We start from the raw sequence: 21,523 nt of genomic DNA, 5'->3' as shown, positions 1-21,523 counted from the left end.
TATTCATATGCGCCTGCAACGAATAAAATTTCACACATCTAATTAATTACTGTTTACGGCATATCAACGAGAAACATTTCTTCCTCTACGATTTGAATCAACTTTTGCTTATATAAAAAATACTACTTTTTCGAAAATCGATTTCTCAGGAACCATTCTACCAATTTTGCTCAAATTTTGTATTTTGCTATTTAAATGATTTATTAATTTGCAAAATTTTTCATAATTTTCATCAATTTATTAATTTTTTATTAATTGAATTTGAATGCAAAAATTTTTCAATTCGCTTAAAAAATTGTTGGGATATGGTGAAATACGCAAAAAGCAAAATTAACATTAAGGGGTCCAAACTTTGAACTTCTCTCCTGACCAAACTATTAGGACCATACTCCCAGTTTGCAACTACTTCATATATTTTGGGGGTCAGTAATCCGAATCCGTCAAAAAAAAATTATGTTTAATCAGAGAAAGTACATTTTTCTTTCTTATTTCCCAACTTTAGGTATTGTTAGCACTAGTTAATTAGTATAATTGAACGTCACCCTCTCGAACCATTAGCAATGTGGTATTAAGCATTGGAACATCAAAATAATATAAATTGTAGAAAAACGTTTTTGTTAATTCTTATTCAGATGCCAAAATTTGAGTGAAAAGCATTTACCTTTAAAAATAAAATTACATAAAGGTGAATTGTCAAGAAACACCTCACGATCTGTAAATGCAAGGCATAGAAGGAAGAATCATTTGCAAATTACACCTAACCAACTCTATAATCATTTATTGTTACACTTTGAAGAAATTAACTGTAAAACTACATGAGTTCGAGGGATTTTTCAAATTAACAATGTTTGCTTACCGGTCAAATCAGATACAACATACACCAAAACTCCCACAGCACCCAAAAAAACAAAATGCAAAAAGGTTTGAAAGCATTCCCTCAAATTTATCTGATACATTTTCTTAGAAAACCAAAGTATATTTAAAATCATTATAAATAATGAAAATTCAAACTTGTCTATGAAGACAATTTAAAAACCACATAATCAAAGATGAAAGTTGATAGAATTTTCTTTTTTTCTTCTTTTTTATGATAAATCATAAATTAACACCGAAATTTTTGAGAAATTGAAGCAGATTATTCTTTAATGGGCCCCGAGTAGGAGGGGGGAAAGTCAAATATCCTAGTAAACCATTCCAGAAGCAGTTTGCAAAACCGCTTCTAAGCATTCTCCTCCAATTTGAAGTAGCAGTGAAGAGAAAAAGAACTATGAATTGAAGATCAGCAGATGATTTTCAATATTTCCGTTGTAAATTCTTTTAACGTAATAAAATTATTTTCGAAATTCCCTAATTCTTAGTTAAATAAATTTTGAAAGAAAAATATCGCAAATATTTTATAAGTAAACCCTAGTAAACAAAAAGGATGAAATGCTTAATTGGATCTAAGATTTATTATTAAAATCTTTTTTTAATTCCCATATCACGAGAACAAAGCAGCAGATTTGAACTTTTTAATTCTTTTTTAGCATAGTAACATACCACTAGAATACTAAGCATTTGATTTAGTGAAATATTTTCTCTTCTATTTTGTCACAAATGGCAGCAGGATACTGTACTTCCAAGTTTCTTCCTTTCTAATCTCGGTCTCGTTTCTGTCAAGTGACACCGGTGTTTTGTTTAGGTGTGTGTCAAAATTTTTATAGTGGGTATGTTGAAAAATAACTAATTTAATAACTTTTCTTGCAATTAAGTAATGTTTTCTTCCGATTCAGTACTATGACATTTCTTAATTTGCTTTATTGTTTTTTTTCGATTGATGGGATGTGTCATTCTTATGTGATATTCATTGAAAATGTTACATTACATTCTATGAGTGGTTTTGATTTCAATTAAATTACATTAAAGTGTTATTGTGTCATATTGGTTAATTTTTAATATCAATTTGCGTATCTGTGTCCCAAATTTTAAAATAATTTTATGAAATGATACTGAGATTGATCGTAAACTTCAATTATTTACCTATTTATGAAAGAATAACATGAGAAATTAAATTATGATCAAGTTTTACCTTATTGCAAGATATTTACTGTAATTAAAATCATTTTACTTGAAGTGTTCCATAAATTGAATCTGATTATCTACATACCTAAATCGAATCTGAAAGTAATCAGCTAATTTATGTAATAAACAAAAAACATACATGAGCGAGATCTTTTAAAATGTAGTCAAATATTGCATTATTACTTAATAATAATTATGAACAAAAGTATTTTTCAATATACTGTAACTCAAAGCTTATTTCTGAGGATTTATCACTTAGATGATGGTTTTATTTATTTTTAATCTAGCATAGCCTTTCTTTGTATTTTTAAATATGTTGTAACTCAAATTATCCTCATATACCATGACCTGTTCAAATTTATAAAATCATATGTGAAACTCAAAAAACTTAGTTGTTTCCTGTGAAAAGGACATTAGATTTACAGATAAATGAAAAAATGTCATAGTGTTAATAAATTTTTTATATATTTAAGCACGTATTAGCTATGACTAGACTGAAAAAAACTTTTCTTTCATTAAAGTGTTTTGTCATTATAATGTTCCTTTTTATATTTTTGCTGTTCTCTTAATAAAAAAGCTATATCTTATAATATAATAAATTTTAATGAAATTTTCATTAACTTCGTGGATTTTCTATTTCTTACAACATGGAGTTATCAAATTTTCACAATATGTTATGTTTATTTTTAAAATTTTCAGACTTGCTTTATTATAAATGTTAAAATTTTAACACATTTACCTAATACATTGTGCTCATTAGTCAATTTAATATTTTTTCTAATTAAATTTATGATTTCATATTGTGATTCTTTGTAATTTGCTTTATTCTGTTTCAATTGTAGTTTTTATTGAAATATAATATTTTTATTTACAGAAACCCGAGTGAAAACTAGTCTGCAACATGAGTGAGGTAGTAAAGTATTTTGCTTTTATTTTTGTAATCTGTAGTTTATTAAAAAACAAAATATATTTTTATTTAATCATTTATATGAGCAATATATTTACCCATTTAATTTTTATATTTAGCTATTATTATTTATAGATTCTGCTTCTTTCTCTCACAAAATTTTAAGGCATAATGAAAACTCATTTTACTTATTATTAAAATTAGTGTACAGTGTGTAAAAAAGTGAACATCATAATAACTTTTGATCTTATTTGGATTTTCACGTTCTAGGACTAGTTTTTAACAGTTTGAGGACCTAACCTTAAGTATGCTTATTAATTAGTCCAGATAATATTTAAGTTAAGGAATCAGTCACAAAATTATACTCTTTCTTAATAAATTATTTTTATTATTATTTTTAGGAAAAGTTGTACTTCTTGTAAGGGTCACCTCAAAATAGGAAACAATCCTTATTTTTATTCCAAGGACATTTCTGTTTTTCCGGCTAAGGACATGTTATTTAATACACACTGAAAAAATTTAAAAATAAAATGTTAAACACAAAATAACTATTTAATTTTTTGTGATCAAGGTGAAGAAGAAAGTGCTAGTTTTATTTATTTGAGCGAGCTAAGGAAAAAAAAAGCACCATATATAAAGTTATACTGTAGTTCCAGTTCCATGTATAAGATCTTTACTTAGTATTTACAAATTACAACTGTGTTTGGCACAGCATGGTATTTTTTTAATCTTGTTCCAATAAACTCTATATTTTATCAAATCAATCTGGTAGGGAAAAAATTCAAACAAGTTAATCTAATAAAAGTGCTTGTATGAACATTTTTCATGTTTTCTACAATTTTTAAACAGATTAATTTAATAGATATTTTAAATTACTTTCTGTAAATACAAAACTGAATTGTTTATTTTTGAAAAATTAAACTATTTTTAATTAGTAATTTTATTTTTAATTTATTTCAAATAAGCATCTGTGACTATCCAATTTTTTTACATACAATTTATTTTAATCTTAATAGAACCTAAATTTTCTAATTAAATTACATTGATTTCACTTTATTTTTCTCTTTTTATATTATTATAAATCATAAGAAAAAGTGCGTTTATTAAGGTTTCATTTAAGATGGTTAAATATTGTAATAATTGAAATCTAAAATATTACTGAAGCCTAGAAAAACTTAATATAGATATCTGTTATTATTATTATTATTTTATTTATTTTTTTAAAACTCAGTTTCAGAATGGAACAATTTGTTTTATATTCTGTCATTACATAATTCTGTCTGTTCATTACATAATTGCAAATGATATTCTGTTTTCATCTTAAGAATAATGATCTTTTACAATTTTTTCCAATAGGTTCCTATTCAGGTCCTGGCATTTGATGATATGATGAGGTGCAATGTTGAGGACTTTTTGGCACTATCAACTGAACTGGGTGAACCAATGATTGAATTTGTAAGTTTTTATTTATTTTTTTACATAATTTTTAAAGATGCAATAAATATTTAATCAACATATTGAATCTGGCATATCTGGCCACTATATTGGATAATCAGCAATAAATCTGGTCGGAATTTATATTCTTGAAAATAAGATATTCAGAATTCATTAATAGAATTTGATTGCAATTTAATCAGAAATTAAGCTGTTTCCAAGAAGTGGGTCGCTCTGCTTTAACTGTCGACTGGTATAAAAATGTATTTTGGTTATGTAAGAAAATTATTTTGGTGGATTTTAAACCAATTAAATGGAAATTTATTGTAGATTCATGCAGCACTATGCATTGAAGCATTATGGATTTGACTAATTAATATATTTATTTTGAAAAAATAATGCTTCAAATTTTAATATAATTAGTGTGTTACTTTTAGGGATTATTAGAAAAAAAGCTTGTGTTATGCATTTCATGAAATTCTGATATTTATCGTTATGTATTCTAATCATAAGTTGTCTGCTTGTGTGTAAATTTTTTACCCAAAGGATGATTTACCAAGACTAAATTTTTTCTTTATTACTTTTTTTGCAAAACTCCTTGTTTTTATTCAAGTCTTAGTTCTGAAATTTCATAAATTTATATAGCATACTCATACCTGCCAAGTCTCCTGTTTTTTGAAGGAAAGCTCCTGTATTTTACAACTATCTCCTGTTTACCTGTATATTCTCAAATTTCTCCGTATTTGTTGAAGAAATTTGAAAAAAAAAAAATTGGCGATAAAATATCCACTAATAGCAAAAATACTTCTCTTATTCCTCAACAGATGGTGCTATTGCCAGTATTGTAGTATGTTGTGTGTTAATAGTTTAAGTTATTATAAATAAAGGTTTAAAAAAATCTTCTTTAGATTAAGATTTATATAAAAAAATTTTACTTTGCTAAATATAAGTGCTTATATTATTTCCAATTTTGAATTTCTCTTTTTGACTGACATGATTATGCATGATGTATCAAAACTTTACTCGTAGCCTAAAAAATCTGCATTAATGAATGTTTGTAATATAATGAATAACTTTAATATCATGCTGCATTTATGAGATTCTAGTTTAGTTCTGATTTACAATATTAAAATATTTTTTTTTTACTCGCTGAAAATAATAGAATTGTTCTAAGCATCATTTAATGAAGATATGCAAAGCCTATTTTTTGCCAAGTTAATACCATAAAATTTATTGATTTTTGCTTTGAAACTTAAAGATATTAGAATATTTAAATTAAAGAAGAGTAAACTTGGTTCTACATATAAATGAAATCTGAACTACTTCTTAATTATTATAGAAAGTACAATATTTACTAGCGAATTTTTATAAAATATTAAATCTTCCTGTTGAAGAATTTATTTTTTATCATTGTTGTTCATTAAGTATTCAAGTTTGAAACTACCAACAGAAATGCTAGAAATTTTTATATTTATTTTGGTTTTATTTAGGTTTTTCTCTGCACCTCAATTCACAACATACCATTTTAATTTCTTATTATAGTTATAATATTAATACAATGTCTAGGCTTCTATTGCAGAATCACATTATATAATAACTTCATGAAAATTGTTTTTTTTTTGTTTTTTTTCTTTTTTTGAAGATTGTCTCTTATTGTTATGAGATTGGGAAACTTCAACATTCATTTAAAGATAAAAATTTGCATGTTAATATTCAATTACAAATATCAGAACTCATCACTAAATTATAGGAATAAATATTAATGTAATGATTTTTATTGCAGGCCTTTATGGTAAAAGATGCTTTTGACAAGTCCCGAATGTTAATTGAATTTTGCCTCTACAATTCAGCTCCAGAAAATGTAAGACTATTTTCTTTCTGTTTTTTCTTTTCTTTTTTTACAATTAAATAATTTCATTTGTCAGCTTTTTTTTCCTCTTTAGTTTGTAGAAGTACTTACTGTTTCTATACTATTTATCCTATGTTTAATAAATGCCTCTATACTATTATTCGTTGAATGTGAAATTCAGTGAAAAATTGTATTGTACCATTAACCTTGATTAGAGGGTACTCTAAACACCCTGTGGAGAAAAAAGATGAAAAGTATTTTTTTGTAGTTATGTTAAGGTTTTTTTATGATGTTGACTATAAGATGTTCAAACACTTTCTGATGTTGAGTAGGTAATATCAAATTAAATTTTTGATCTATCTTAGGATATAGATAAAAACTGTTCAGTGGCAGTCTAGAAAAGAAGTACTGTGAAATCTTGGTTAAGCAGACCCTCTAAGGACTGAAAAAATTCTCTGTTAATGGAAGGCATGCACTAATTCGAAATTTCCTTTAAGGGAGTATTACTTATCATGTCTTCATGATGCATTTTAAATCATTTAGCATTTTTATGCCAATCTCATCCTTTTTAGATAGATAAAAATACCAAATTGATGTTTTTAATCTTACTTCACTTTCTTCGTTGGTTTCAATCAATAGATCCCTAAACACCTCTACATCGCTTTATAGGAAACATGGCATTATCTCCTTAAATGTAAGTTCTCTTATGTTGTATCGAGAAAACGAACATGACACTAACATTTAATGTGTCATTTCACCTTGTGGGGTCTTGTAACCATCTTCTCTAAATGAAAATATCAAAAGATGTAGCTGTTTGAAATATTTCTCATGAGCAGTATAATTTTCTCTCCTTTTTTTGCAACGACAAAGGATGGTTACAGGAGAATGATTATTTAGTAATGAAATAACTTAACATTGATGACATTATTCAAAATAGTTAACGACAAAATGTTATTGACATACTATACGTTAACCTTTTCTTTCAATTTTTGAAGACTTTATTTGATAATTTCTTTATAAAAAGTTTCTTTTTCTTTGTGAAATTTTTAAAAATGTTTTCTTGATCTGAAATGTATTTTTGATTTTAGGAGAATGAATTTTTTCTATCACAGCCCCTTACCAAAGCCCTTGAAGTTATTCAGGTATAGTTTTTATTTATTACATTATTGTTCTTAATATTTTTTGGTAAAGATATAAAACAATTAAGCTATTTATTAACAAATCTCAGTTTTCTTGCTAGGAAGGATTGTAATTTCTCAAATTAATAACTCTTTTAAACATCAAGCCCATAACATATAACCATTGTAATTTTAAGAGTTTTTTTAAGCTTGGTTGATTTTATTTTTAGCCAATGTCTTACTGTTCACACTGCTCATGCCTAGTATTTTGATATTAATGTAGGGATTTATTTGTATTCTTAGGAAATTGATATAACTATAATAGTGGGCAGTCTCATAAAAAATTTTCATAGTAACATTTAAATTAGTAATGTAGTTCAATTGATATTTATTAATTATTATTTTTAAAATAAAAATTATGTGAAAAATTTTTTAAATCTAAATAGTTTGAATTTTAGAAATATAAATTTTTTTAGATTGTCAAATAATGTTTTAATCTTATATGATAAATTTTTAAAGATATTGCTATAAGTTTTAGATAAATTACAGCCATCACTGCTGACAGTAAGTCTCTAACCTGTGTCGATCATTCTGATCAAGCATTTTTAAATTTGTATCTTGCAAGCAGTCCTTAATTATCTAAAGTGTTTTTTTTTTAAGTGTCAGTGTCTCCGAAGTAACATTTACATTCTGAACATGAACTAATAAACAATTTATAAGATGTTATGCAATGTGTACAAAAAGTAAAGAAATATGTGCATCAAATTAAAAATCAAAACTGAAATTAAGCTTGACCCCTGCCCTAAAATTTGAGGCTAAGGTGACTCCAAAGGATGGGGTAGAGGTCTAGTTTGATGTTATTAGATACATTTTTCAAAATATCACACCAGAATGACCACAAAATTGGAAAATCAGGGATAATGTAAAAAAGTAGGAAAATTTTATAAATCTGGAAAAGTCGTACTTTTTCTGAATGTTATAGCCCCCTTGCAAACAAATTAATCCCGAGTTCCTCTTATTTAAATCATTTTACACCATTTTTAATTTGCAATTATAGCGTCATCTATGAACAAAAAGGCAAAACTCTGTAGGTCAAATTAGGTTACTCTTTACTGATTAATCATAATTTGCATTTATAAATGGGACTACTAGTAAGGATTTTGAAGTTAACCTGCCCTACAGAATTAAGGCTGGAAATTCTAATTTATTGACATTAAAAATAATTCACTAGTATATTTTTGATTTATGATCCAATGCATATTTCTCAAGATATCATATTGTCATTTGATTTTAACAGTTTGATATTTATTGTTGTTTTTCATACAATTTATAGAAATTTCGTGATGCTAACCCCAAAAATTCAGCATTTTACAATCACCTCAGCATGATTAGTGAAAGTATTGTGGCTCTTAATTGGCCTATTATAGTAAGTATAGTATGTTTATTGATTTACTTTTATGAATAAAAGTTTGTTAAATCATTTACATACTTTTATGATTTGACCTGTTTTAATTAAATACAAACCTGTCTTAAATTCTGTTGTACGAGTCACAGTTGTATACATTAATAAACTTCTTACTTCATGTTTTGTAGATCATAAAAATTGCTTGCAGACGCAGACTATACTGGCACTTCTGTTAATCAACAAATAATAAGAATGCCCAAAAACCTATTGTAATCAAAATAGCATCACCTTTTAATTATTTTTCAAGAATTAGTTTTAGCTACATTTCTTGGATTGTATTATATCTTGATCTTTTTAATGACATCTGTTATGCAGCTTACATTCTGTGACACCTATTTCACTAAAGTTTTTGACTCACCTCATACTTTTTTAAGCTTAAAAATAATGTATGACTAAAGAACTTCTCTTACTGTATCGTTCAGGCCGGAGGCCAGCATATTTGTACGTAAATCTAAACTCAGACACTCACGATAAAACAACCATTACTTTAATGAACATAATAACTGCAATTGTAAAGTTTTTGATTATTAATGTCTGCTGCGCACCACTATTCGTGTCGTCAATTGACAATGTTACAATTCATGAATCACTGTTATCAAATATACTAATACTTTTCAATTTGCCAATTTGCTTGTCTTATGATTCTTAAATTTTTTACCCATTGCAGTGCATCTGTGGCATCACCAGAATACTTGGTATAAAGACACTAAAAATCATTCAGTGTTGGAATAAATAATAAATTTAAATTCTACTACAGCAGAAATATTCATATGAATCAGTATTCAATGAATTAACAGAAGTATTAATATGAATCAGATTGGGATAATTAATGTATATTCATTTTTACATGTTTTTAACTTCATAGTGATTGATTAAAAAAAATGTAATGTTAAATATGTGCATGGTTAATAATAGCTGCTGGTATCTGCTAACTGAGAGGTGAATAATTACCTCAACTTTTATTAAATTTACTTAAAAAGAAAACTGCATATGTACTTTACATTGCATATATTATTTTAATTAAAATAATAAGTTAGTTTAACAGAGGAAGTGGCTATTAAAACTACACGCAAAAGTCTTGTAGCTAGATTTATGCTTATAAATGCATTCATAAATGTAATGCCTATAAATGCATATACACGCTTTTAAATATTTGGCAAAATCAGGAAGTAACTATCGAAGTCAAGAATTGTTGCATTAAAATTAGTGAAATCTAATCTTTTTACATGATTTTAATGATCCTGTTTTTTTAACTACCATTTTATTATGGCACAAGTGTCTCTAATTGTGCATTTTAAAAAATCACTTTTTGATGCAATTTATTCGTGCATATTTCATTGTAAATTTTATTTTTTAATTTGTATAAACCTCTAATAAATCAAGAAATGGAAATAATATCTGAAGTGTTATACCAAATGAATATTGAATCTTATTTTGTACTGTAACGGTTTTGTTTTAATTTTTGATTTAGTTTTAAACCTTATAAATTTTCTTTAATTAAAATATATATTATTCATTAAAATTAGTATGTATTTTTTTTACTCTTCCATTCTATGAGCATTACAGTTTTTTGTTATATTTCTTTTCTTTAATATATATATTCATATATATGGATATTGATAAATCAATTATTGATAAAAAGGGAATATATTATAATTCTAATAATTAAAGCAATTTTCTGCAAATCTGTTACATTGTTTACTGATAAAAAATTTAGTGCTTGGAACACTTATGTTTTTATTAAAGTATCATATTTGCCACTTAACTCAGTGGCGCGACAGCCCATAGAGGGCCAAGGCCTACTGTCCCCATCTCAGTTTTCTTGACCATGGGCTCTGGGGTGCAGGAGCAGATGTTCTGGTCAGCCAAACGCGAACCCCCAGTGTTCAGTTCCCAAGCATGCTTGGTACTCTTTTATCAACCCACTGAAGGGATGAAAGGCTGAGTCAACCTTGCCCGGTCCGAGGATCAAACCCAGGACCTGTGGCACGGGAGCGCGAAGCGCTACCATTCAGCCACATTTGCCTGTAATATGACTAAATATGCGTGCGGCTCTTTGTTAGTCAACCTGTTGTGCTAATAGCCCATCACCCAAAAATGGTGTGCACCCCTACTTTAGAATATTGACTTTACTACTTAAGACACTTTTCTTGGGGGTTAAGTACCTATCCTACACTTTGTGAGGAAGAAAAAAACACACCTGGAAATTTTAAGATTTTTACCTGGAAAAATCAGGGAAATTTGAAACCTGATTTGAGAAGCCACCCTGAAAAAAATAATATTTTTCACACCTTAACATTGTTTTCAAGTTGATATATACATAATTTTTTTTACAGAAACGAACGCCAACTCAATTCATTAAAGACATGAAGGAGTCTGGACAGTTCTACGCTAATCGTGTACTTGTTTCTCATAAAGGGTTAGTATTATTTCCATTATAAATGTTTATTATGTTTTTAAATCCTGATTCTAAGCAGACTTATATAAAATAAAATAACTCAAAATATTTTAACATTACTCAACATAACATTTACTCAACATAAAATCTCAAAATATTTTTTGCTAGCAATTTATTGCCTATTGTAACTAGTTTCGATACTGTCGTCATTGCCTAATTTTGATTTAGATTAAAATTTGTTGTTTTCTAATTTTGATTAAAATTGGTTCGAAAATTGCTGATACCAGCATATATTTCTTTAAATTTAGCAGTTTTATAAAGGATAGATATAACACTAGTTTCTGATTTACCTTGCTTTATCTTTTACTTAGATTTCTTTGTATATCTAAAATCATCTCTGGAAGTCGCTCAGAAACATTTCAATGCAAACATGTAACAAATATATATATATTTTTCATGATGAGTAAAACTGAAAGATTTTCCGCGAACAGTGTTCGCGCATTCATATATATCTGATTTTAGAGTAAAAGATGTTACTCTTTTTTTCACTTCAATTTTTTAATCAAGGGGTAGTATTCGTATTCAAGTATTATTTGGTTCTTTTTGTTATTATCTTTTACAATATTTTTTTATTATTCATGTTATTATCATTTGAAATCATTTCAATTTTAAATGCATTAAGGTGCACTTTGTGCTATGGTGACTTTCAAGGTTTCTTTGCTTTTCAACCTTCACTTTCAGAGATTTTGATATTAGGTCACAATCGCCCCTGTAATCGACTTGAGATCAAACATGCTTGTTGAAGTATGTATAAAGTATATCTAAGTATGAGTAATATGCAGAGATGGGCATTTGCCATTCAGAATAATGAATAAAGAATTATGAATAATTATTCAAAATCAATTTCATTTTTTTAATTGTCATGTCATTTACTTAATTCTTTATAATTGAATAATCAATGCTTTATAATTTGGAAAACATGGTAATGGTATATTAAAAAAAGAATTTTTGAGCAGTTAAAATAGTTTACGGTAAATAGTGCAATAAAAATAGTATGATGAACATTATTTAAAATGTTGAAAAAGAGGCATTGAAATGTATTTCTTAGTTTGCGAGAAAAAACCTATATGCAATTGAAAATCCTGAACTTTCTGGATTTATACTAGTCTGAAAAACTGATTTTTCTCTATGATAGATGTTTGAGGTTAAGAAAAATAATAACATACATCGCTCCATAAAAAAATAACCATAACTAACATCAATTTTCATAAAATAATGCTTTATATTTAATTAAATGACATTTAATCCATAAAAAAATAACCATAGTTAACATCAATTTTCATAAAATAATGTTTTATATTTGATTAAATAGCATTTAATTAGTAATGTTTAGTATGAAATTGAATAATAAACTAAGCAAAGGATAACTTTCTTCATAGTTAAAGAGGTTTCTTTTATCTTCCCCCTTCTATCTGTTATGAGGAATTAGTAGTGCTGATTGTCAGATGATAATAGTATTAAAAATCAAGCTTCAAATTCCAATAATAAATCAATCTTGTTTATTAATTAAAAAAGTATTTAACAAGGAAAAGAATTAGAGATTTTTTTGTGAAAATATTTATGCCTTAAACCAGAACAAAGTGTGCCTGCTGTAGACCAAGTAACCTTTCTACTTTTATTTCATCTATTTGAATAGAAATTCTGTAGAACAAAAATATTTTTATTTTCTTTGTGAAATAATTATTATGCAACTTTTAACTTTTGCTGATTTAATAAGAAACGAAGTAAAATGCACAGAATGTTTTATATTTATTCTTTAAAATATAAGACTTTTATTTATATTTTTAATATAGACAATTTTTAATAGTATTTATTGCTTTTTCTCATTTAGCAATGCAAAACACACCAATTGGGTTAATAAATGGGCTCAAATTATGGATGAAGTTGAGCTATATGTTAAACACTACTTTCTAACAGGATTTACATGGGGAGCTGCTCAGGTATGCATTTAAAATTATTGGCATCTTTATAAAAAAAATTTTCTTTGGGTATAATAATAAAATAATAGCCAAAATTAAAGGAATAATATTAAAAATTTAAAATATCAAAAATATTTTACACAGAACGGTAAACTTTAATTCAAACATTTAAAGAATGTAATAAACCTATTAGACCTTTATGAAATTCATTATTTTGTTATAACTTAGAACTGTTAACTGTAAATCTGTTTTATGTTTAAAGATATTTGTAAAACAACATAAAATTTTGTCTTTTTTATGTTCTTTTTAAAAAGCAATGTGCCATTTTAGAATATTATTTTTAAAATATCCTAAGTATTTTTTTAATTTTTATTAAGTAGAAAAAATGCAGCTGGGAAGATTTAAAGAATATGCACATGTAGATGAGTTAAAAAGTTTATACTCTTCTATTTATCTTTCACCAAGAGATTTTATAAAAACGTTTTGAGGAGTTAAAACATATTGTAGCACATTGACATGTTTAAATCATTTTGATGCTGCCAGAGTAATTTTTTCCTGAAATTATCCTTCCAATTCATCAAATGAAAGATAATTGACCCATTTTAGTTTCATTTATGAAAAAAGAATTTTTTTTAATGTTTTAAAGGGTTTCTTGTAAAAGAATTTTTTTCATTATTGGTACAAATTAAATGATTCCAAACAGAGTTATAAAACATCTGTTTGAGTAGGTAGTTTTTTTTTTTTAACCCATTATATAATAATACGAATTAAATATAAAAGAAAAAGGTTGGTAATATTTCAATAAAAACACGACTAAGTTTTGCCACTCCTTATAATAACATGTTTTAAAAAATAAATGCGAAATAAAAATAATAAGTATGAATCTTTTCTTAACTGGGATCCTGTTAAAATTTGAATCTTGAATGAAAGTTCGAAAATTGAGCAACCATATTGTCTGAAAGTCCACCAAATCCAACAAAAAAGTTATAACAAATAGTAATGCATAAATTTAAAAAAAATTTTTTTTCTGGACCAACAATGTGATTACCTGTATTTTGAACTGAAATCTTAAAAAATTAAAAAGAAAAACAATGAAATAGAACTAAGTGTACTGTTTAATATTGAATTTTTAACAATATTCTTTATTTGAACAATTTTTATGTTATTGACATCATAGTAAATTGTTCATCTTGTATTTCTGAGTTCTGTTTTTTATTAAAGGGTGGAATGTTACAACCAAGACTTCCACCACCACCCCCTCCTCCTCCAGCACCTGAGTTCATTAAAGATTTTGAAGCTGGTGATGGTGGTAGTGATGCAAGACAAGCTCTTATCAATGAGCTCAACCAAGGAACTGGCATTACAAGTCGTAAGTTTATTACAGTATTAGTGTAAATTGTGAAAATAATTTGATACATTATATCAGTGTTTAACTCATTAATGCCTAGCCGCAAAGAATGGTTTATTTATGAAAAAAGTGGTAGTGCACAGTTGCTTATACCAAGTAATTATTTCTTACTGTTAACTATCACTTTATTTTAAAGATAACACTGTGCTTTGAATTTCAGGTCCAAATATAATTGTTTTTATTATTAATATATTATGGTAGGTAGAGCTACCTTGTTCCTGAAAAATAAATTCTAATAATGAAACACCTGGCACAAATAAGTGAATAGTAAACTAAAATAGGTTTGAACGCTTGGTCTTTATGACTGTTTTTCTTCTTTTTTTTTCTTTTTTTTAATTATTAAATGCTATACTATTGTACTATTGAAAAAGCGTGAGTTCTTCACAATTGATCCAAGAAATGTGGCTGAACAACTTTTCTCCTTCTATTACTAATGCTATGAACGCTTAAATGGAATTTCAAAAAACTGATAAAAAAATTACTTGAAATAAAATTGAAATTATTATTATTTTGCATTATGTAGCTTACCAAATGCCAAATAATTAAAAATATCAATTTAGAATTTTTGTCGCTTACATAGATTTTTAAATTGCAGGGCAGTATAGTAGTCTATAAATAAATATAAATAAGTTTGGCTATAATTTTTAAACCATTAATTTTACAAATTAATTATTTTTTTTTTTGAAGGATTGAAACCTGTCAACAAAACTGGATCAACTGGAACAAAACTTGAACCTGGTAAAAAATCTGTGGGTGCTGTGAAACCTCAGGCTAAAGTGTATCCTCCTAAATTTGTTCTTGAGGGTAGAAAGTGGGTTATTGTAAGTTTATATGGCATTAATAATCTTAATAAATTATTAATAATTTGTTTCATTCATTTTATATAAAAGGGTAAAGAAAAATCTATTTATGTTCGAGTTCTAGATGTTTATGTTGAAACTTTTTTGAAGTTTGATTTTTACATTGATAAATCTGTGCATGTGACACCAGTAATCAAAATTTAGTGGTCCAATTGGACCACCAAGATTTAGTGCTCCAAAAACTTAATATGATAGACGAATTCGAGAAAAAAAAATTTAACTTAAGAATTACATAATTCATGTAATTCTTACATGATTCATGTAGACATCAAAAATTATTAATAGCCATCTGTCCTGAAACTTATTAAGTTCATTATCCCATAATGATTGAAATATTATTAAAGTACTTATTTATTAGTATTTATTAAAATTAAGTGAAAGAAAAGGTAAAATAATATCAAATAAATTCAACATAGAAATTAAATACTAAATGAATGGGAAAAAGTAAGAACTAACAAAATACACGGGTGATTGTATTCCAGGTTTTTTGCATGATTTTTCCAGATCTAAAAACCAGAAGCATGACCTGTGATTTTCCCATGAAACCCGAAACCATTGGTTTGCAGACTTCTTCAAATTAAAAGTTTTAATCTGATGAAATTTTTAAACTTTGCTGAATTCGGATTATGAGATGTTTACATGCATGTGATTCTTCCGCCAATTTGACTCTTTTGGTTTGGTGGATTTTTGGTGTGCTGGAAACTGTGATTCGTATTCACGCGATCTGAAAATTATGCATCGTGATTCGTATCTATGAAATTTAAAAATTCTATATTGCAACTTGTATTTTTGTCTTTTTAAAATCTAACAGTGCGATTCATATTCACGCTATTTTAATATGCGACTTGCACACTGACACTGCTGAATTGCTGGAAGGACATGGTTTTACAAAAGTGCTTCATATTGCTTGCCAGTAACAGTGCAGGTAACAAGACCTGTAAGTGTGATCTTGAAGAAAAACGGGCTGGTGATAAACTGCCATTATATCGCACCACACCATTGACCTTTTCAGAGTAAAAAGGTAATGACTGTATATGGAACGGATTCTTGGTCGCCCATATCCTGCAATTTTGCGTATTTACAGATTTGCAAATAGAAGTGAGCTTCATCAGACCACAGAATGTTCCATGGCCATTCATTGTCAACTTCTGTCCAGGAAAGCTATCATAGTGCAAACGTGCACATGCTTTCAGGTCAGCAGGTAGCAAGTGCTGCACATGAGCTCTCTTGTATGAGTAACAGCTCAAGATGTTCTTTAGGACTTTACACACCATGCTGATCGGCATATCCAGCATTTGGCCAATTCCCTCTGCACTGCTGATTCCAGCATCACTATTCGCCTGTTCTTATAATGCTGTAGCCTCATCTTCTTCTGCCGAAACTAGTTTCATTCCTCTATCCTGTTTCAGGTCAAATGTCTTTTCGAATTTAGCAATCATTTTTCGCAGACCATTTGGGGTTATTGAACTCTTATTTCATTAATTTTAATGTCCGAAACTTTCTAACAGCTGTAAGTCCATGCACACTCATCGTTCTTATGAAAAAGCTTCAAGAGCAAAACTCTATCCTTTATAGTCAGAGTTTTGATGAAGCATTCAGGCAAAGAGCTGATGCTCTGTATTTTTATGGCAGAGTAATTTTGCATAGCTCCAAAAATCCCAAACAAAATTCCATTGCCTCACGATTGCTCTGTTAAAATATCAGGCCATTCTGATGAGTAGTTTTAAAATGATCAATTTTTGAAATCAGAACTTTAATTATAATCACCCTGTAGTAAAGGAATGTTTATTTGCATTATTTAAATTGAAATAACTGATTAATCAATGTTCGTTTTTTAACTGTCTACTATATAGTTCATTTTTTTTTGTTCTATTGTATTATATTTCAATTGATATATATCAGATTAAATTTTATTCTTCATGCATTTTTCTTTTTATTTTATTAGGAGCATCAAAAGGATAATCCATCACTGACTCTTGACAATCAAATGTCTGAGTCTGTTGCTATGTATAGCTGCCAAAGTTCATTCTTAGAAATTCTAAACAAAATTAACAATATTGTTATCGGTATGTATGCATTTTAAATTTATTATTGAGTTCTATAAAAGAGTAAATTGTTTACTATATGATATGCTTTTTTCTAAAATCAGTTACTGTGTTTAAATGGTTAAGATAAAAGAAATATCACATAAAATTTGTTATTAATGTTTGTTAAAGATCTAAAAGTAATATAAACTTATATACTAAAGAAAGAATTTTTCATAAAGAGTTTTATGATTAAAAGACAATTTTATTTATGTAAATAATTTTGATTTAGTATTTTTGGATTTTTATATTTTAAAAAATTATGGTACATGTAATAAATTTTTGGGTCTATATTTGTCAGTGATTAGCATGGCTGGAAAATTTTTATATTCATATGCTTTCTTTTATATACATTCAAAAAACAATGTTTGGATGTGTAAGAGTTATATTAAGGCATGTAACTTACAAACTCTATCAGATGCTTGCCTAAAATTTTGAAATTTGTTTAGTTCTATTAACTTAAATTTGAATTTTGTAGGATAAAAAGGTTGACTTTTATTTATAGAAATTCTAACCCATCAAGCTGTGAATAAATTTGGTCTTTCTCATTGCTTTTATTTTGATGTTTTGTGAAAATAAATTATGTAACAATAAGTTATGTCACAGAACAATATTTTAAAAGCTCAAATTTTAAACTTATAAATGAATAGGCAATGCAATTTCATGATGAAATTATCAATAGCAGTTAAAGATTTAGCTTCTCTTTCTCTATAAAAAAAATTGTGAATGCGAAAAATTATGCGACAATTTTTCACAGAATTGTGAAAAATTATGAATGAAAATTTTTTAAATGTTTCTTTTTCTACTCTTAGATTCTTCCAAGAAAGTCAGTATTATAATTAGAGGGGATGTCATTTCCTGTGTTGAAATAATAAGATGTGAAGGCCTCAAGATTCAAGTAAATTGCTTTTCACAAATATATTAAATACGTTATTATTTCTTTTTGATTAATTTGTATGTTTGCACCAAAGCTGCTTTATCATTAAAGGAAAATGTTTTTATAGAAGACTTAAAAAAGTTATAAAATATCTCAGAGCCTTTTTTTCCCTTCTCAGCTACAGTCCTGAATCAACTGTTGTGTATCATTTAAAAATATTTGCACTTTAAGTTATACACACTCCTTTCATTCTAGAACCAAACGAGATATTTGCATGCTAAGTTTCCATAAAGTTAACTGACTAGATTTTATTTTTAAAATTTTTAATATAATGTGTTCATTAAATGAATTGTTAGCTGAGATTATACAGAGAATTTAAATAAGTTTTCCTTTTTTTATGATTCTAGTGTGAAGGAGTTGTTCCATTAATTAACTGTGCTAATAGTGACAATATCCAAATATTTGTCAATGAACAGTCAAAGCATGTCCAGTTAATTGCATCCAAGTCTTCTTCTTTAAATATGTGTATGATGCAGCCTGATGGAGATTATGTAAGTAGATAATTCACATTATTAAAAACGTTTAATTATAAATCTTAAATGCATTGTTCATTCATTACAAGTAATTTACTATCACTCGATATTAATGTGGTTACAATGTTCTACACTACAATTTGAACATTTGTTTGGTGCAGTTGTGGTTACATCACACCTATAACTTGATTTATTAATAAGAAAATATTTATTTAATACATATAACATGAGGTTTGATTTAGAAAGCAAGATTTTTTTATGATACTAAGTATAAAATTTTGAAATGTAAAGAATCTTTAGTATAAGAATATTTTTGAGAAGTCTATTTTAAGTGAACTAAATTATAATGGGATCTTTTCTCGTATAAGCCTTTGACATATCAAACTATAATTAGCATATTAAAAGTTTGCTTGACATCGGCTCAAGTTTTCTTCATTGCCAGAACTAATAAGAATGCAATAGAAGAGTCGTAAAGGTTATTTTCTTTTTAACACTTAACTTAAATACATTGGTTAAGTGATTGCAATATTTGAGTACAGTTGGGTATAAGGTAATTAATGAACTTAGATTTTAACTTAAGGGGCTCAATGTGTGTTGTGCACTTATAAATTTGTAGTAAAAATTTTCTTTTGTTTCATTTCTCTTCATTAAATTTGATTGTTTACTTCATAATACTGGACTTCTTAATATTATGCTTCTAAGTAAATTAGCTAATGATTATTACTATGTTTTCATTTTATCAAGTTTTGCTTCTACCTTATTTATGTTTAAACATGATTCAACTGTGTGTGTATATGTTACCGTTAAAGTATGAAATCCGTTATTTTATAGAATACCTAGTTATTCCATGAAATAACTGATCCTGCCCATTAAAGTGTAAAACTGTCTTGAATTTCATGGTTTAACTAGTTATTTCATAGAATAACGATCTGCAGCCCATTAAAGTGTAAAATAATCTATATCGTATATCTCGCACGACAATCTGAAAATTGTGTTTTAATTGTCTATCATTAGTTTATTTATAGAATACCTAGTTATTTCATTTTAGATAAATTGTTTATTTTACACTTTTACTGTCTCTCATTAGTTAATTTATAGAATACCTAGTTATTTCATAGAATAACTAGTTAAAGTGTCAAATTAATAACATATTACACACTTCAACGGACACAATCAGTTATTTCATAGAATAACTAGGTATTCTATGAAATAACAGCATTATATACTTTAACGGTAACATATATATATAAAAAAAAAATTACCATTTAATAAATTTTAATGTAGATAATTATATTTTGCTTTTACTTTCTTTATAGGTGGAATATCCGGTGCCTGAACAAATAATGTCTGTAATAGAAAATGGTAAATTAAAATCCAGTGTGGTGGATAACATTTAATTTCACGTTCGTCATTTTTCATTTGTTTTCCTGTTTTGTATTAAAATGACTTTGCATAGCAGTGGAACTTTTTTACTACATTTTCCGAATATTGCTACCATGTACGAGTTTAATTTAGACTTGATTGCTGTGTTTCATTTTTATTACCTACAAAATTTTTTACTTAATATATTAACCTAATTTGCTGATGTATGATTTTCTGAAACGAATTTTGAATTTCATTATAAATGCATATGTAACTCATTGTCTTTAATAAAACTTTTTGATTAAATTTGGGAATTTTGTGCCTGTAATTCATATATTTAATTAATCGTTTTTTGTTATTCATATGATTTTCTTTGTTAAATTTACAAAAACTATCACAAAAGTGAGATAAGATTTTAAAAGTAAAATAACATTTCATCAAGTAAAATAACATTTCATCATATCAATTTCTTTATCATTGTGATTGAGGAAACTTAGTGTCTCTTTAATTTAGCATCACCCAAAGGGATCACATTTTTGATTAAAAATTAGTTAACGGAAGCAAAACTTTTTTACTACAATTAATAATTTTTTTTTACTTATGAAATCAATTAACGTTTCAAAGCAGATCAGTCTAAATTTTTCTTAAAAAATATTTAACAAATAAAATGTTACAAGAACATCATTATTTAAAATTTCAATAATTAAATCTAATCTTGACCTAGAAAATTGTTAATATGTTTATGTACAGTCAGCAAAAAAAAAAAAGATATCACCCTGAATAACTTTTGTTCTAATGATCGGATTTTCACGTACTAAGTGCAAATCTTAATGGTTCCTGGGGGTGACTTCAAATATGCAAATTATTTAGTGCTAACTATTAATGAAGCTACAATATCGGACACAAAAACGTACTTTTTCTGAATAAACATAAAAATTTCTTAAACGTATTTGGATTCTTAACCTTCAAAATATAAGGGGTAACCGCACTCTGGGAAATATGGTCCCTGTAGTTTGGTCAGGAAAGCGATCCAAAGTTCGCATTCCTTAATGTTAATTTCACTATTTGCTTTTTTAGTCATATTTTTAAAACTAATTAAACAATTCAAAAAGAAATTGCACTCACTTATAAAACTCATTTAGCCAAAGATTATGTCATGCAAAAAATAATTTTTAATTATTTATTATT

At 26.9% G+C, this 21,523-nt stretch overlaps 1 protein-coding gene across 2 annotated transcripts; it reads left to right on the top strand.

Annotated features, from left to right (window-relative positions):
* Positions 1-1,498: 1,498 nt before the first annotated feature.
* On the top strand, positions 1,499-20,649 carry LOC107443347 (adenylyl cyclase-associated protein 1). Of its 2 annotated transcripts, none has more exons than XM_016057190.4 (14): positions 1,499-1,706; positions 2,936-2,971; positions 4,325-4,423; positions 6,186-6,263; positions 7,340-7,393; positions 8,703-8,795; positions 11,171-11,253; positions 13,124-13,232; positions 14,433-14,580; positions 15,307-15,440; positions 17,425-17,545; positions 18,376-18,461; positions 18,848-18,991; positions 20,290-20,649. In XM_016057190.4, exons 2-14 carry the CDS (start codon positions 2,963-2,965, stop codon positions 20,368-20,370), a joined length of 1,239 nt encoding a protein of 412 aa, XP_015912676.1. In that variant the 5' UTR covers positions 1,499-1,706; positions 2,936-2,962; the 3' UTR covers positions 20,371-20,649. The 2 variants fall into 2 exon arrangements, with proteins under 2 accessions (XP_015912676.1, XP_015912677.1); XM_016057191.3 differs by having other exon boundaries at positions 1,608-1,681.
* The last annotated feature ends 874 nt before the right edge of the window (positions 20,650-21,523 follow it).

This window comes from Parasteatoda tepidariorum, chromosome X2 (genome assembly GCF_043381705.1).
Source record: "Parasteatoda tepidariorum isolate YZ-2023 chromosome X2, CAS_Ptep_4.0, whole genome shotgun sequence".
Lineage (NCBI taxonomy): Eukaryota > Metazoa > Arthropoda > Arachnida > Araneae > Theridiidae > Parasteatoda > Parasteatoda tepidariorum.
Note: the sequence above shows the minus strand (reverse complement) of the source record. Positions and strands in the feature narration are given on the sequence as shown.

Bases quoted from the DNA above. Each gene is read 5' to 3' on its own strand.
- LOC107443347 (XM_016057190.4), top strand. The intron at 11,254-13,123 runs GTTAGTATTATT...TTTCTCATTTAG, and splicing joins GTACTTGTTTCTCATAAAGG to CAATGCAAAACACACCAATT. The intron at 13,233-14,432 runs GTATGCATTTAA...TTTTTATTAAAG, and splicing joins TTACATGGGGAGCTGCTCAG to GGTGGAATGTTACAACCAAG.